Source organism: Syzygium oleosum, unplaced genomic scaffold (genome assembly GCF_021117445.2).
Source record: "Syzygium oleosum isolate NSW1041296 unplaced genomic scaffold, Sole_v2.1 Sole_v2.39, whole genome shotgun sequence".
Lineage (NCBI taxonomy): Eukaryota > Viridiplantae > Streptophyta > Magnoliopsida > Myrtales > Myrtaceae > Syzygium > Syzygium oleosum.
In genome coordinates, this window is record NW_026607523.1 from 1 (window position 1) to 16,535 (window position 16,535).

The 16,535-nt window shown below is 41.0% G+C and overlaps 1 protein-coding gene and 1 pseudogene across 2 annotated transcripts; both read right to left on the minus strand.

Annotated features, from left to right (window-relative positions):
* Positions 1-1,560: 1,560 nt before the first annotated feature.
* Positions 1,561-5,174, minus strand: LOC130135941 ((E,E)-alpha-farnesene synthase-like; annotated as a pseudogene).
* Positions 5,175-10,926: 5,752 nt separating this feature from the next.
* Positions 10,927-13,488, minus strand: LOC130135940 ((E,E)-alpha-farnesene synthase-like). Of its 2 annotated transcripts, XM_056305834.1 has the most exons (6): positions 13,310-13,488; positions 12,491-12,863; positions 12,101-12,319; positions 11,878-12,019; positions 11,513-11,761; positions 10,927-11,359 (listed from the first exon to the last, which is right to left on the minus strand). In XM_056305834.1, exons 1-6 carry the CDS (start codon positions 13,470-13,472, stop codon positions 11,057-11,059), a joined length of 1,449 nt encoding a protein of 482 aa, XP_056161809.1. In that variant the 5' UTR covers positions 13,473-13,488; the 3' UTR covers positions 10,927-11,056. The 2 variants fall into 2 exon arrangements, with proteins under 2 accessions (XP_056161809.1, XP_056161808.1); XM_056305833.1 differs by having other exon boundaries at positions 11,878-12,319.
* Positions 13,489-16,535: the final 3,047 nt, after the last annotated feature.

The following is a 16,535-nucleotide window of genomic DNA, read 5'->3' on the forward strand; positions in this document are numbered from 1 at the left end:
AATAGGGGTTAGTTAGAAGTTAGGGGTTGGATAGTCTTTGGAGATGCCCCTTTTGGTGGTAGTATTAGTTTGCCCCTTTTGGCAAAATCTTGACATGAGCTCAAAACCCTCCGAGCCTCATGGAAAATCATGAAAGATCACTTTGAGCTTCCCATTTACTACTCCTGATTTTTAACCAAACAATCTGTTAAGCCTACTTGAAAACGATGCCATAATATTCTGCACAAGAAACAGAAAACAGAGATAGGGTTAACAAATGGGGAAACGAAAGGAAAGAAAAATGCTATAGTCAATTCAAGATGGTTTTCATCTTCAAAACCATTACAGGGATTTCCTGAAAATTTTCAAAAAGTACGACAGGCTTCTCAATTTAGGAGAGACATTCTCTTTTTCAAGAAACAGAAATTCATCGATTAAGCAGAAGTCCATTTCATCAGCTGAGTGATTTCACAGTTCAAGAAAGCCAAAGCCAATTACCAATAGTAAAAAACTATAACAAGAAGCACCATCACAAGAATTTGAACTGAAGCAGGTGATAAAGATAGAAAGGTGATGAACTGAAAATTGAGAGAGAAATCAGAGCAAGTAATTACCTTGTCCACCAGGAAAGTCTTCAGGCCATTGACATCTACTTCAAGAATGCAGCACATTTCCATTGCTGGAGAAGAAGACTGTAAATTTAAAACCCATCTAGAGACAAAACTTTACCGATTCATGAAAAAAGTTCTGCATATTAAAAAGCTAGAACTTTTGGGATCTTTCCCACGAGGGAATTAAGTGAAGAGTTGGACTAAGTACTCGATATGGGACGGTCAGCGCGAACTGAGAAAGAGGCCAGAGAATCTGATTTCTATGCTTGGTCAAAATACCTTTCTGACAATTGTGGGTTATAACATATAATAGACAATGGAGGGAACAAGAAGCAAGGTAATGTGTGTGTGTGTGTGTGTTTTATTTATAGGAATGCATGATCTCTCTTACTTGAGGTGGCTTCTGGTCTCATCCACCCTCAAAATACCTGTTTATCAAACCGTTACAATGGTTTGCAACGAGTTAACCCTATTACAGTATTTACAGTATCACGTGTTTGCGATAGTGTTGACTTTAGCTATCAGACTTAAATTCCGAACAAAAGACGTGCATTGTAAACATGAAGCGAAGTGCAGCCACTTTAGGTTTTTGTGCTCTGGATTTCGATTTCGTGCTAGAAGCCATAAGTTGGGGACAAAGCCCTCAAAACACATTCATAAATTTTCATTTCTGAGAAAGAGGAAATTACAGATATGACCTAAGTTCAGTCAAGTCAACATGGTCTATCATCTGATTTTAAGTTGAATATGTTGGATTCTTTCAAATCAATTCGAGCTTTGCGGAGGTTGATTTGATATACATTTACTTCAATCAAACTTGACTCCGTAAATCAATCGCAGCTTGACTCTATAGTTTTGACTGCGCCAATATGTCAATACACATCAAATCCAAATCTACTGAGTTGATAAAGCATCTTCCAGCAACTGAGACCTGATGACAAACTTTCTAGTCGAGAACCCAGAATCAAAATTTCAGACCAAGGAGTGCTTTACGGTTTTGAAGGTCAAATAGTTTGACACAATTTAACCTTTTTGCCGTTTCTAATGCCGCCCGTGAATGCACTGGCATTTGATTCTGAGGCTGCTTGTTTTTTTTAAGGTATTTGGCCGATATTCCGGGTGAAACACAAACGTAATTATTGCTTTGCCTAGGATACAATTTGCCTATAGCCCTCAATCTTTGGACTTGCAGCAGCTAGTCTAGCTTACACAGCCGCTATGTGATTAGACTTGCGCTAATATCTCAGTCGTGAGCGAGAGGCTTGATCACAATAGATAGAATTTGCTGCCGAATGTCGCCGTGCTGGACGCCGAACCCATCTCCAAACAGGTAAAGCATATGCGCAACACGAGCAGCGTTCACGGTGACATTGATGAAGGATCGGAGAAATGGCGTCTCGGCATTGCCGAAGCAACGAGCATTAATTCTTTTCCATGCTTGGTTTATCAATACCTTGATGTGCTTACGAGCAACGTCCTCTGATACATTTGCTTCTCGCATGTAACACACCACTGAGGATGGAGCATCTCCTCTGTCTCTTTCAGCCTAATCAAATAGATAAATCAGTTAACTCGTTAATCATATTCAATTTCCTAAATTTAGTTACTCCTTACATCGTGTAAGTACAAAAGCTAAGCATTTGTCCATCATGTCATATTCAATTGGTTTATAACATTTCCACAGAAGTTTGATAATTACCGTTGATGTTCCTAGGTCGTTGCAAAGTCGAATTATCATGGACACATTGTAAATCAGATCCTTGTTTCTCTGTAGCAAATCTGCTGCATCGTCCAATTTCATATGTCCCGTGAAGTAACAAGCATGAGACAAGATCAGTGGTCCAGAAGATGATGTCCATGCATTGTTTAAGTACTCTTCCAAAGATGGAGTGTAGCCCATATTGTCCCACTTTGCTTCATTAAGTAACGCTTTGCAAAAATCTTCCCACTATGGAAAAATAAGGAAAAAAGAAGATTTAATCGTAGATGATTAATTATGCAGGACATAAAATAGTTAGGGTGACATATGCATGGATATCCAGTTATCCAACAGTTTTTTCTTACAGCTTTCGTGAGATGTGGTAGCACTCGATGCCAATCTTCATCCTTGCCAATATCATAAGCGATGTCGTATGTAACATCGGGAAGCGCTCGGGAAACAGACCTTCATGCAATCGGGAAGCTGTTGAATCTGTTCTGAATCCCATCTAGAAGCATTGGACTTTCAGATTAGAGAAAATGAGCTGAACAAACACGAAAGGTAGAGATTGGGAGGCATGGTGGCCAACCTCGTAATGGCACCGGTGAAGCATTCTAGCTCCTCCAACGAACCATATAGGTCATAGATATCGTCGATCACCAGTATCAAGATGATGACCTTGGTAAGAGATTTTCGGAGAGAGCTGAACCGTGATCCCTGAGAGAGTCCAAGGGCGCACAAGAAACTTTCGACCAGCCGATCCCTCGCGAAGTTAACATGTTCGATAAGTCCCAGATCCCTCCACCACCTGAATTTACCGAAGCAACTAATCAAAATCCAAAGCTATGAAAATCACATCATGTCCGGTACACATAACTTCAAAGAAGGCAATTTCCTAGGATGAATTTAGACCATATACACCATGAGTAGTTTTTTTTTTGGTTGAAATATCATCAGTAGTTTGAGCGTGATGAAATTACCTGGATATATCTCTAAGGTCTCCTTGGTGTGTGGCTTGGACCATGTTGAAATTGAGTTTTGCAAGCTCAAGCAGATTACTTTGCTTGTCCTCCTGTTGCTCATACAAGCCAATTTGCCATTTGATGTTGAACCACTGGACCCTCCAGTGCATCGGAAGCTCCAAAGCATGGACGGCACGTTTCAAGAGCTGACCATCCAAACCGGAGACTCTCTCTCGGACAATCCCAGTTGAGAAGGCTTTCGCTTCATCCAAAATGTTTTCGCCTTCCAAAGCCAGATGTGAAGCCTAAAGAAGCTCTATCATATCTTCAACATCTTCGCAGTTGCTTCCGTTCAATGTGTTCCTTCCTTCCTTGAACATCCTTAATTCATCTGATTACAAAATGAAAGTCGAAGATTTACGGCCGGACAGAACCAACAATAATTGCTGATAGTACTAATTATACTCGATGTTAATAAATATTAGAAAGTACGACGACTGATGACTAAGAAGATGTTATTGGAAAACAGTGAATAATGGCATATGAACTTTGAGCGGATTGTATGCATTCAATTCGATAAAACCTCTCTGTGGACGAAACCTTCTTCACCGTCTAGTCCACAATTACACTTTCCTTTAGTGATCCTCTCTCTAGAAACAAGAAGGTTTTTCAGTAGAGCTAAGTCCCAATAGGTATGACTGCTACGGAAGGAACCAACTTTTGTGGAGTAATCTTCAGTACCTATAGCATTATTCGTTGATTTATTTGGCTTGTGCTGTCATTTGTTAGTAACATCTCAGACGAAGGAAATCACACACATCCATATTTACGACTTACCTTGTGAAACGACATGGTCATGCTGTCTGAGGAGTCTAAACCGAAATGCACTGGCATAGAGCCGATCTTCCACGTTGAAAACGCCACCGTTGGTGGATGCAACGGTTTCAAGAGCTTCTTTTATTTCAGTGACAAAAAGGTTGGACAGCCCCAATTTTCTCATGCTGTCAATCAACTCTAACTTGAGGAGTGAATCGACTGCTTCTGATAACATTGGCTTTACTTCCTCCACGAGCCGTTCTACCCGTTCTTTAGTTCCTTCTTTCTACAGAATCGAGTCGAATTCGTAAGATCGAAATCTACCTCGAAAAGGCCTCAATTAATTCAACCTATAGAGCAATGCCAAGATGTTGTGATTATACTACTTTATCCTTTACGAATTTATGGTAAAATATATTGCAAAGTCTTGATTGCTTCTAATAAGGTTTTATCTAGACTCATTCTAATTGACCGGTTTAATCATATTTTAAGAAGTAACAACCAAAATAATGTGGACTCGTTATGTTTCTAATAACATGATTGATTTTTTTATTATCGCGATTGACTTTGTTGTATAGTGAGTCTGAAATGGTTGGTTTCATTTCAATCCCTAGAGGACTCAACCGTGAGCAAGCTAATTTTTCAGAAAAATTTAGTACATGCAAATGTATATAGCTAGATGAATTGGTTTTTTACATGCATGTTAGCTATAAATCAAGTCTAGATGATGGCTGATATATAGGATTACCACACATATTAAGATCATGTATGTGATGTTACAAATCAATTTAGCAAAATACTACCTTGCTCGAATTAAAAAATAAATAAAATCAACGTGTGTCTCATGTGCAATACTTGAATAAAGGAGTACAACCAAAAAACCAACCGGTTCGATAATTAACGATCAAATTTGATGGAACTTATGAGCACGGGAGGTACAAATTAGAATCTTACGAGGTCGTTGTTGTTGTTAAGCGACTGGAGGAAAACGTATTTCCAAAGGTTAGGTCTATAATTGGCCGATCTTTTTTTATGCAACTTGTCTCCGACTTGCGGCGAATCCGCTTGGCTAGGCTGGAACTGGGCTTGTTCTGTTTTGTACTCCATGACGAATGAGTGGAAGTTGAGAAGATTGGTGAGATAACGAATTTGTACGAGTTTAGTGATGGAATGAGTGTGAGTGTTGTTGAGCACAATGCTTCAATTTGTATAGGCGAGTTCGAGGTGGGAGTGTTGTTGAGCACAAGAAGCCCCACATGTCAACCTTGTACTCGGTCGGTCTCATCTCCGACCACACACAGTAATCACGAATCACATGAGAACACGACACAACATAAGATAGCAATGCGCTTGCTTCGTATGGGACAGATGAGGTTACGAGTCGTGTTGGCACTGTCCATGCCTCACATGGGCCATTTAAGGTTATGAGTCAAATTAGCAAATATCCGCCCATGTTTCTCATGCCTTAGTCCAAACAAAACTAGATGAATCTATAAATGCCTGACTAGAAAAACGCAAGCCCCGTTCGTCCAACCAAAAAAATCAGATTTAAGAGATTATCTAGGAATAAAGTGGGTGCGCAAGGATTTTTGTTGGTAGAATACTACACTCTATGATCTTAATCAAGTAGGGCATGCTGTTGTTAGGATCGATTTTTTCTAGATAAGCATGGACTCCTCTAGGATTAATGTCTACAAGTCTCTAGTTTAATAGGTTATACTTTATCGCGACCTCCTCGAACGGAGTGGACCACCTAGGGTTTGGCTAATGAATTACTAAGCTTACGCCTAACTCGGGTTCTTCCAAGCACGTACCAATTTGCAACTAGCAAAACGCAAGCCACATTTGTCTAACAAAAATCAAGCACTCTATATCTTAATCAAGTTGGCTATGTTGATGTCTTAGACTCTCTAGGATTAATGTCTACAAGTCTCTAGTTTAATAACGACCTACTGGGAGACCACAGGGTTTGGCTAATGAATTACTAAGCTTATGCTACCTCGTTTAAGCACATACCAATTTGCAACTAGCAAAACGCAGCCACATTTGTCTAATCAAAAATCAGATTGAAGAGATTATGGACATTTGTTGGTAGAATACTACACTATATGATCTTAATCAAGTTGGCTATGTTGATGTCTAGAAAAGCATAGACTCTCTAGGATTAATGTCTACAAGTCTCTAGTTTAATAGGTTGTAGTTGAAGTTTGTGGCCAGGTTAAAACAAGAAGAAAGTCTTTGGCTAATGCAGAGATAAACTGTATGTGTAAGTTGGTGGATTGAGTCTATGAATAGGCAAAGCTGGTGGGTACGTGTATGAAAGAAAGAAGCATCCCGTGTACACAAGCCCTTGACGTACAAAATTTTATCGAATTTCTAGTGGTCCTTCTTTGTGAAATTCCGAAATCCGACCCACTTGGGATTTATGAAATGGATGATTTTATGGACGTGCTTGTAGTTAGATCTTGCCCGGAACTGATCACTCCTAGGAAACTAACCGATAGGGAATGGCTAATTAGGGATTTAAATTCGCGCGACCAAATAAACTCGATCGTGAATCGACTTTCGACCATAAAAATTGTCGAGGTGACATTTTGAGCCAATGTAGGCCGATCCAAGGATAGTTAGGGATCAATTCGCCGCTGTCATATCAGTGGATCGCGGGTGATTCCGCTTGACCACGAGATGAATTGACGAATGACCCCAAACCTATACCAATCGATCGTGCCGTCGGAACTAGCGATCGATCCTCACAATTAAGTGACAACCGAGGTCGTCACGACCTGAGCAAACTTAAACGTGGCATGATTCAGTATCGGCCACGGGTCAAATGTGCGAATTTCCCCAAAAGCCACCCGTTAGTTCGAGATACGCTCAAGTTACGTAAATTAAATTTGATCCTTAATTAGAAACCAAGTTTGGGCATCGGAAATTGTGAAGGTCATGACAGGATAATCGGACGATGTTGTCATTAGCTCGGTTAGCCTCTTAGTTGTCCGGATTCTTCAGAAAAAAAGAATTTCGGCGAGAAATGGAAAATGACCGTTTTACCCCTGGGATTTTATTAAGGCCAAGTATAATGGGAGAGGGGCCATTTGGTCATTTCACACCTACTGTAGAAATAAAAAAATTTGGACAATTTTGCCCTTGAAAATTTTGTGAAATTCCAATTTTGCCCCTGGATATTTTTGGCGAGGATTAATCTGGACCGTTGATCTTAGGATAAGATCGAATCGTGGCCGTTGATTTGGAATATAGAGAGAGGGGCATGATGGTCATTTGCTTGGAGATTAGACACCAATTATTGCCTCTTTAGTATATATCTCTGATTTTCTCTCTCTCCCCCTCATTCTCTCTCTTATTCACGCCAATCTCTCTCTCACCCCTCCCTCGGCCAAGCCTTCCTCCCCCACCGTGAAGTGGCCAGCCGGCCACCCCCTTCGGCGCCGCTTCCTCGCCGAGCCGGAGCCACCGCCGCCGCCGTGGCCGCTCACCATCACCACCACCACCGCCTCACGTCTCTCTCTCTCTCTCTCCTGTTTGTGCCCCACCGAAACACCACCAGCCCCATCTCAACCCTTGTTCAGCTGGGAAAACCAGCAGCCAATCGCCGCCGGCAACCCTCACCGATTGTTGCCGCTGCCGCTTCTGTTCGCTCCCTGTCCAGCCGCTGTTGAGGCCTCAATTTCGCGTATGAATCACAAGTAAGTGATATCCTAACCCTCGCCTAGGATAACGGGCATTTTCGGGTTAGTTCGGGGCCGTTTTAGTGAGTTTTAGGGGTTAATCGTGGGACAACGGTGGGACTGATTTGGCTGAGTGTTTTGGGAGAAATTGTGATGATTTTTTAGGTGGATTTGAGGTTAGAATTGATTGGTTAGGTAATCGGAATGATTCCGAGTGATTATTGTGGCTTATTGCGCGAAAAACGGGCCTAAATGCGCCGTTATAGTGATTTTCCATGGTGGCCGAGTTACTGTTCATGCTGTGGCCGAATTAGTGCATTTTGGTGATTAAAATATAGTGCGTGTTGGTTTTGGGGTTGTCGGTAGGAGTACGACACCCGTGAATGGCGGAATTTTGCCTAAAATGCAGAAATTCGGGTTAATTGTGCACGTGCGAATTGAATTGGGTTGGCTGGTTTGTGTGGCTATTATGGCTTGAAATACACATGAAAATGTTGAATTTGTGCCCATGTTAGTGGCTCTGATTGTGAGCCCAATGGCGGCCTTGTATGCTTGTTGAATTGTGAATTGATTGATTGAAATGTGGACCGTTATATGCGCGCATGGACTGAATTGAATTGACTGGCAATTGGCCATGATTGGGTGTTAATTGAGCATGTGAAATGCATGAGGTTTGATGCGTGCATGGGCCGAATTTGATCGGCTGGTATATTGGCATGCTGGCGTGTAAATCGAGCGAGCGAATAAATGATAAATTGTGTGTGATGTTGTATGAGTGGTCACGAAAATCCCTGAGGCGGTACTATTACGCGGGGAATTGAGCCGTCTTGAGGCTGTACTACTACGCGGGTTGATGCCCGGTACTACCGGAAGACTGCCAACCTGAGGCGTGTACTTCAACGCGGGTTGTGCAGTAGGTGGTGGATGTTGAGCCTGAGGCGGTACCATTACGCGAGGCGGCTAAGGAGTGTTGTGAATATGAGTTGGTCGCAGTGAACCTGAGGCGGTACTATTACGGAGGTCACTGGCGAGTTGAGTGAAAATAGTGTGATGAGGCAGGATCGAGTGTTGGAATGTGGGATTGGAAATGCCATGTGTTCGACTTGTGTATCGGGCATGAAATTAATTTGAAATGTCAATGTGATTGGAAATTATATAGTTGAGACTAACCTGCAGATTGCGCGGATCAAAAGCCCATGTAAGTACAATTGGATGCATGATGTGTTTATTGGGTGATCTCATGTTTGGTCTTGTCTGGAGGTACGTGTTAGCCTAGGTGGGGTTTAGGGTTTCGCTTGCTGAGAAGTGTTCTCACGGTTTTATTTAAAACCATTTAGCTGATCGAAGTTCCAGCGGAGTCGGGAGACAAGGACAATCCGATTGAGATCAATACTGAATCCAAGTCTTGAGAGGAACAGACTGGCATCGACGAGACTGATGCTGAGTGAACCCCCCCTTTAGGGCAAATAGGGGTTAGTTAGAAGTTAGGGGTTGGACAGTCTTTGGAGACGCCCCTTTTGGTGGTAGTATTAGTCTGCCCCTTTTGGCAAAATCTTGACATGAGCTCAAAACCCTCCGAGCCTCATGGAAAATCATGAAAGATCACTTTCAGCTTCCCATTAACTACTCCTGATTTTTGACCAAACATTCTGTTAAGCCTACTTGAAAACGATGCCATAATATTCTGCACAAGAAACAGAAAACAAAGAGAGGGTTAACAAATAGGGAAACGAAAGGAAAGAAAAATGCTATAGTGAATTCAGGATGGTTTTAATCTTCAAAACCATTACAGGGATTACCTGAAAATCTTCAAAAAGTACGACAGGCTTCTCAATTTAGGAGAGACATTCTCTTTTTCAAGAAACAGAAATTCATCGATTAAGCAGAAGTCCATTTCATCAGCTGAGTGATTTCACAGTTCAAGAAAGCCAAAGCCAATTACCAATAGTAAAAAACTATAACAAGAAGCACCATCACAAGAATTTGAACTGAAGCAGGTGATAAAGATAGAAAGGTGATGAACTGAAAATTGAGAGAGAAATCAGAGCAAGTAATTACCTTGTCCACCAGGAAAGTCTCAAGGCCATTGACATCTACTTCAAGAATGCAGCACATTTCCATTGCTGGAGAAAAAGACTGTAAATGTAAAACCCATCTAGAGACAAAACTTTACCGATTCATGAAAAAAGTTCTGCATATGAAAAAGCTAGAACTTTTGGGATCTTTCCCACGAGGGAATTAAGTGAAGAGTTGGACTAAGTACTCGATATGGGACGGTCAGTGCGAACTGAGAAAGAGGCCAGAGAATCTGATTTCTATGCTTGGTCGAAATACCTTTCTGACAATTATGGGTTATAACATATAATAGACAATGGAGGGAACAAGAATCAAGGTAATGTGTGTGTGTGTGTGTGTGTGTTTTATTTATAGGAATGCATGATCTCTCTTACTTGAGGTGGCTTCTGGTCTCATCCACCCTCAAAATACCTGTTTATCAAACCGTTACAATGGTTTGCAACAGTTAACCCTATTACGAGTATTTACAGTATCACGTGTTTGCGATAGTGTTGACTTTAGCTATCAGACTTAAATTCCGAACAAAAGACGTGCATTGTAAACATGAAGGGAAGTGCAGCCACTTTAGGTTTTTGTGCTCTGGATTTCGATTTCGTGCTAGAAGCCATAAGTTGGGGACAAAGCCCTCAAAACACATTCATAAATTTTCATTTCTGAGAAAGAGGAAATTACAGATATGACCTAAGTTTAGTCAAGTCAAATGGTCTATCATCTGATTTTAAGTTGAATATGTTGGATTCTTTCAAATCAATTCGAGCTTTGCGGAGGTTGATTTGATATACATTTACTTCAATCAAACGTGACTCCGTAAATCAATCGCAGCTTAACTCTATAGTTTTGACTGCGCCAATATGTCAATACAACATCAAATCCAAATCTACTGAGTTGATAAAGCATCTTCCAGCAACTGAGACCTGATGACAAACTTTCTAGTCAAGAACCCAGAATCAAAATTTCAGACCAAGGAGTGCTTTACGGTTTTGAAGGTCAAATAGTTTGACACAATTTAACCTTTTTGCCGTTTCTAATGCCGCCCGTGAATGCACTGGCATTTGATTCTGAGGCTGCTTGTTTTTTTTTAAGGTATTTGGCCGATATTCCGGGTGAAACACAAACGTAATTATTGCTTTGCCTAGGATACAATTTGCCTATAGCCCTCAATCTTTGGACCTGCAGCAGCTAGTCTAGCTTACACAGCCGCTATGTGATTAGACTTGCGCTAATATCTCAGTCGTGAGCGAGAGGCTTGATCACAATAGATAGAATTTGCTGCCGAATGTCGCCGTGCTGGACGCCGAACCCATCTCCAAACTGGTAAAGCATATGCGCAACACGAGCAGCGTTCACGGTGACATTGATGAAGGGTCGGAGAAATGGCGTCTCGGCATTGCCGAAGCAACGAGCATTAATTCTTTTCCATGCTTGGTTTATCAATACCTTGATGTGTTTACGAGCAACGTCCTCTGATACATTTGCTTCTCGCATGTAACACACCACTGAGGATGGAGCATCTCCTCTGTCTCTTTCAGCCTAATCAAATAGATAAATCAGTTAACTCGTTAATCATATTCAATTTCCTAAATTTAGTTACTCCTTACATCGTGTAAGTACAAAAGCTAAGCATTTGTCCATCATGTCATATTCAATTGGTTTATAACATTTCCACAGAAGTTTGATAATTACCGTTGATGTTCCTAGGTCGTTGCAAAGTCGAATTATCATGGACACATTGTAAATCAGATCCTTGTTTCTCTGTAGCAAATCTGCTGCATCGTCCAATTTCATATGTCCCGTGAAGTAACAAGCATGAGACAAGATCAGTGGTCCAGAAGATGATGTCCATGCATTGTTTAAGTACTCTTCCAAAGATGGAGTGTAGCCCATATTGTCCCACTTTGCTTCATTAAGTAACGCTCTGCAAAAATCTTCCCACTATGGAAAAATAAGGAAAAAAGAAGATTTAATCGTAGATGATTAATTATGCAGGACATAACATAGTTAGGGTGACATATGCATGGATATCCAGTTATCCAACAGTTTTTTCTTACAGCTTTCGTGAGATGTGGTAGCACTCGATGCCAATCTTCATCCTTGCCAATATCATAAGCGATGTCGTATGTAACATCGCGAAGCGCTCGGAAACAGACCTTCATGCAATCGGGAAGCTGTTGAATCTGCTCTGAATCCCATCTAGAAGCATTGGACTTTCCAATTAGAGAAAATGAGCTGAACAAACACGAAAGGTAGAGATTGGGAGGCATGGTGGCCAACCTCGTAATGGCACCGGTGAAGCATTCTAGCTCCTCCAACGAACCATATAGGTCATAGATATCGCCGATCACTAGTATCAAGATGATGACCTTGGTAAGAGATTTTCGGAGAGAGCTGAACCGTGATCCCTGAGAGAGTCCAAGGGCACACAAGAAACTTTCGACCAGCCGATCCCTCGCGAAGTTAACATGTTCGATAAGTCCCAGATCCCTCCACCACCTGAATTTACCGAAGCAACTAATCAAAATCCAAAGCTATGAAAATCACATCATGTCCGGTACACATAACTTCAAAGAAAGCAATTTCCTAGGATGAATTTAGACCATATACATCATGAGTAGTTTTTTTTTGGTTGAAATATCATCAGTAGTTTGAGCGTGATGAAATTACCTGGATATATCTCTAAGGTCTCTTTGGTGTGTGGCTTGGACCGTGTTGAAATTGAGTTTTGCAAGCTCAAGCAGATTACTTTGCTTGTCCTCCTGTTGCTCATACAAGCCAATTTGCCATTTGATGTCGAACCACCGGACCCTCCAGTGCATCGGAAGCTCCAAAGCATGGACGGCACGTTTCAAGAGCTGACCATCCAAACCGGAGACTCTCTCTCGGACATTCCCAGTTGAGAAGGCTTTCGCTTCATCCAAAATGTTTTCGCCTTCCAAAGCCAGATGTGAAGCCTCAAGAAGCTCTATCATATCTTCAACATCTTCGCAGTTGCTTCCGTTCAATGTGTTCCTTCCTTCCTTGAACATCCTTAATTCATCTCATTACAAAATGAAAGTCGAAGATTTACGGCCGGACAGAACCAACAATTATTGCTGATGGTACTAATTATACTCGATGTTAATAAATATTAGAAAGTACGACGACTGATGACTAAGAAGATGTTATTGGAAAACAGTGAATAATGGCATATGAACTTTGAGCGGATTGTATGCATTCAATTCGATAAAACCTCTCTGTGGACGAAACCTTCTTCACCGTCTAGTCCACAATTACACTTTCCTTTAGTGATCCTCTCTCTAGAAACAAGAAGGTTTTTCAGTAGAGCTAAGTCCCAATAGGTATGACTGCTAGGGAAGGAACCAACTTTTGTGGAGTAATCTTCAGTACCTATAGCATTATTCGTTGATTTATTTGGCTTGTGCTGTCATTTGTTAATAACATCTCAGACGAAGGAAATCACACACATCCATATTTACGAATTACCTTGTGAAACGACGTGGTCATGCTGTCTGAGGAGTCTAAACCGAAATGCACTGGCATAGAGCCGATCTTCCACGTTGAAAACGCCACCGTTGGTGGATGCAACGGTTTCAAGAGCTTCTTTTATTTCAGTGACAAAAAGGTTGGACAGCCCCAATTTTCTCATGCTGTCAATCAACTCTAACTTGAGGAGTGAATCGACTGCTTCTGATAACATTGGCTTTACTTCCTCCACGAGCCGTTCTACTCGTTCTTTAGTTCCTTCTTTCTACAGAATCGAGTCGAATTCGTAAGATCGAAATCTACCTCGAAAAGGCCTCAATTAATTCAACCTATAGAGCAATGCCAAGAGATTATACTACTTTATCCTTTATGAATTTATGGTAAAATATATTGCAAAGTCTTGATTGCTTCCAGAAGTAACAGCCAAAATAATGTGACTGTTATTATCGCGATTGACTTTGTTGTATTATCTGAAATGGTTGTTTCTTTAGCGAATTTATGGTAAAATCAAGTCTAGATGATGGCTATAAATCAAGTCTAGATGATGGCTGATATATGGGATAACCACACATATTAAGATCATGCATGTGATGGTACAAATAAATTTAGCAAAATACTACCTTGCTCGAATTAAAAAATAAATAAAATCAACGTGTGTCTCATGTGCAATACTTGAATAAAGGAGTACAACCAAAAAACCAACCGGTTCGATAATTAACGATCAAATTTGATGGAACTTATGAGCACGGGAGGTACAAATTTGAATCTTACGAGGTCGTTGTTGTTGTTAAGCGACTGGAGGAAATTGTATTTCCAAAGGTTAGGCCTATAATTCGCCGATCTTCTTTGATGCAACTTGTCTCCGACTTGCGGCGAATCCGCTTGGCTAGGCTGGAACTGGACTTGTTCTGTTTTGTACTCCATGACGAATGAGTGGAAGTTGAGAAGATTGGTGAGATAACGAATTTGTACGAGTTTAGTGATGGAATGAGTGTGAGTGTTGTTGAGCACAATGCTTCAATTTATACAGGCGAGTTCGAGTTGGAAGTGTTGTTGAGCACAAGAAGCCCCACATGTCAACCTTGTACTCGGTCGGTCTCATCTCCGACCACACACAGTAATCACGAATCACATGAGAACACGACACAACATAAGATAGCAATGCGCTTGCTTCGTATGGGACAGATGAGGTTACGAGTCGTGTTGGCACTGTCCATGCCTCACATGGGCCATTTAAGGTTATGAGTCAAATTAGCAAATATCCGCCCATGTTTCTCATGCCTTAGTCCAAACAAAACTAGATGAATCTATAAATGCCTGACTAGAAAAACGCAAGCCCCGTTCGTCGAACCAAAAAAATCAGATTTAAGAGATTATCTAGGAATAAAGTGGGTGCGCAAGGATTTTTGTTGGTAGAGTACTACACTCTATGATCTTAATCAAGTAGGGCATGCTATTGTTAGGATCGATTTTTTCTAGATAAGCATAGACTCCTCTAGGATTAATGTCTACAAGTCTCTAGTTTAATAGCTCGTACTTTATCGCGACCTCCCCGAACGGAGTGGACCACCTAGGGTTTGGCTAATGAATTACTAAGCTTACGCCTAACTCGGGTTCTTCCAAGCACGTACCAATTTGCAACTAGCAAAACGCAAGCCACATTTGTCTAACAAAAAATCAGATTTAAGAGATTATGGATATTTGTTGGTAGAATACTACACTCTATGATCTTAATCAAGTTGGCTATGTTGATGTCTAGAAAAGCATAGACTCTCTAGGATTAATGTCTACAAGTCTCTAGTTTAATAGGTCGTACTTTATCGCGACCTACCTGAACGGAGTGGACCACCTAGGGTTTGGCTAATGAATTACTAAGCTTATGCCTAACTCGGATTCTTCTAAGCACATACCAATTTGCAACTAGCAAAACGCAAGCCACATTTGTCTAACCAAAAATCAGATTGAAGAGATTATGGACATTTGTTGGTAGAATACTACACTATATGATCTTAATCAAGTTGGCTATGTTGATGTCTAGAAAAGCATAGACTCTCTAGGATTAATGTCTACAAGTCTCTAGTTTAATAGGTTGTAGTTGAAGTTTGTGGCCAGGTTAAAACAAGAACAAAGTCTTTGGCTAATGCAGAGATAAGCTGTATGTATAAGTTGGTGGATTGAGTCTATGAATAGGCAAAGCTGGTGGGTACGTGTATGAAAGAAAGAAGCATCCCGTGTACACAAGCCCTTGACGTACAAAATTTTATCGAATTTCTAGTGGTCCTTCTTTGTGACATTCTGAAATCCGCCCCACTTGGGATTTATGAAATGGATGATTTTATGGACGTGCTTGTAGTTAGATCTTGCCCGAAACTGATCACTCCTAGGAAACTAACCGATAGGGAATGGCTAATTAGGGATTTAAATTCGCGCGAGCAAATGAACTCGATCGTGAATCGACTTTCGACCATAAAAATTGTCGAGGTGACATTTTGAGCCAATGTAGGCCGATCCAAGGATAGTTAGGAATCAATTCGCCGCTGTCATATCAGTAGATCGCGGGTGATTTCGCTTAACCACGAGATGAATTGACGAATGACCCCAAACCTATACCAATCGATCGTGCCGTCGGAACTAGCGATCGATCCTCACAATTAAGTGACAACCGAGGTCGTCACGACCTGAGTAAACTTAAACGTGGCATGATTCAGTATCGGACACGGGTCAAATGTACAAATTTCCCTAAAAGCCACCCGTTATTCGAGATACGCTCAAGTTACGTAAATTAAATTTGATCATTAATTAGAAACCAAGTTTGGACATCGGAAATTGTGAAGGTCATGACAGGATAATCGGACGATGTTGTCATTAGCTCGGTTAGCCTCAGATTTGTCCGGATTCTTCAGAAAAAAAGAATTTCGGCGAGAAATGGAAAATGACCGTTTTACCCCTGGGATTTTATTAAGGCCAAGTATAATGGGAGAGGGGCATTTTGGTCATTTCACACCTACTTTAGAAATAAAAAAATTTGGACAATTTTGCCCTTGAAAATTTTGTGAAATTCCAATTTTGCCCCTGGATATTTTTGGCGAGGATTAATCTGGACCGTTGATCTTAGGATAAGATCGAATCGTGGCCGTTGATTTGGAATATAGAGAGAGGGGTATGATGGTCATTTTGCTTGGAGTTTAGACACCAATTATTGCCTCTTTAGTATATATCTCTCATT

Coding starts and splice junctions, on each gene's coding strand:
- LOC130135940 (XM_056305833.1), bottom strand. CDS start 13,472: ATGAGAAAATTGGGGCTGTCCAACCTTTTTGTCACTGAAATAAAAGAA. Junction 12,864..13,309: donor TGACCACGTCGTTTCACAAG/GTAATTCGTAAA, acceptor TTTTGTAATGAG/ATGAATTAAGGATGTTCAAG. Junction 11,360..11,512: donor ACGACCTAGGAACATCAACG/GTAATTATCAAA, acceptor CTATTTGATTAG/GCTGAAAGAGACAGAGGAGA.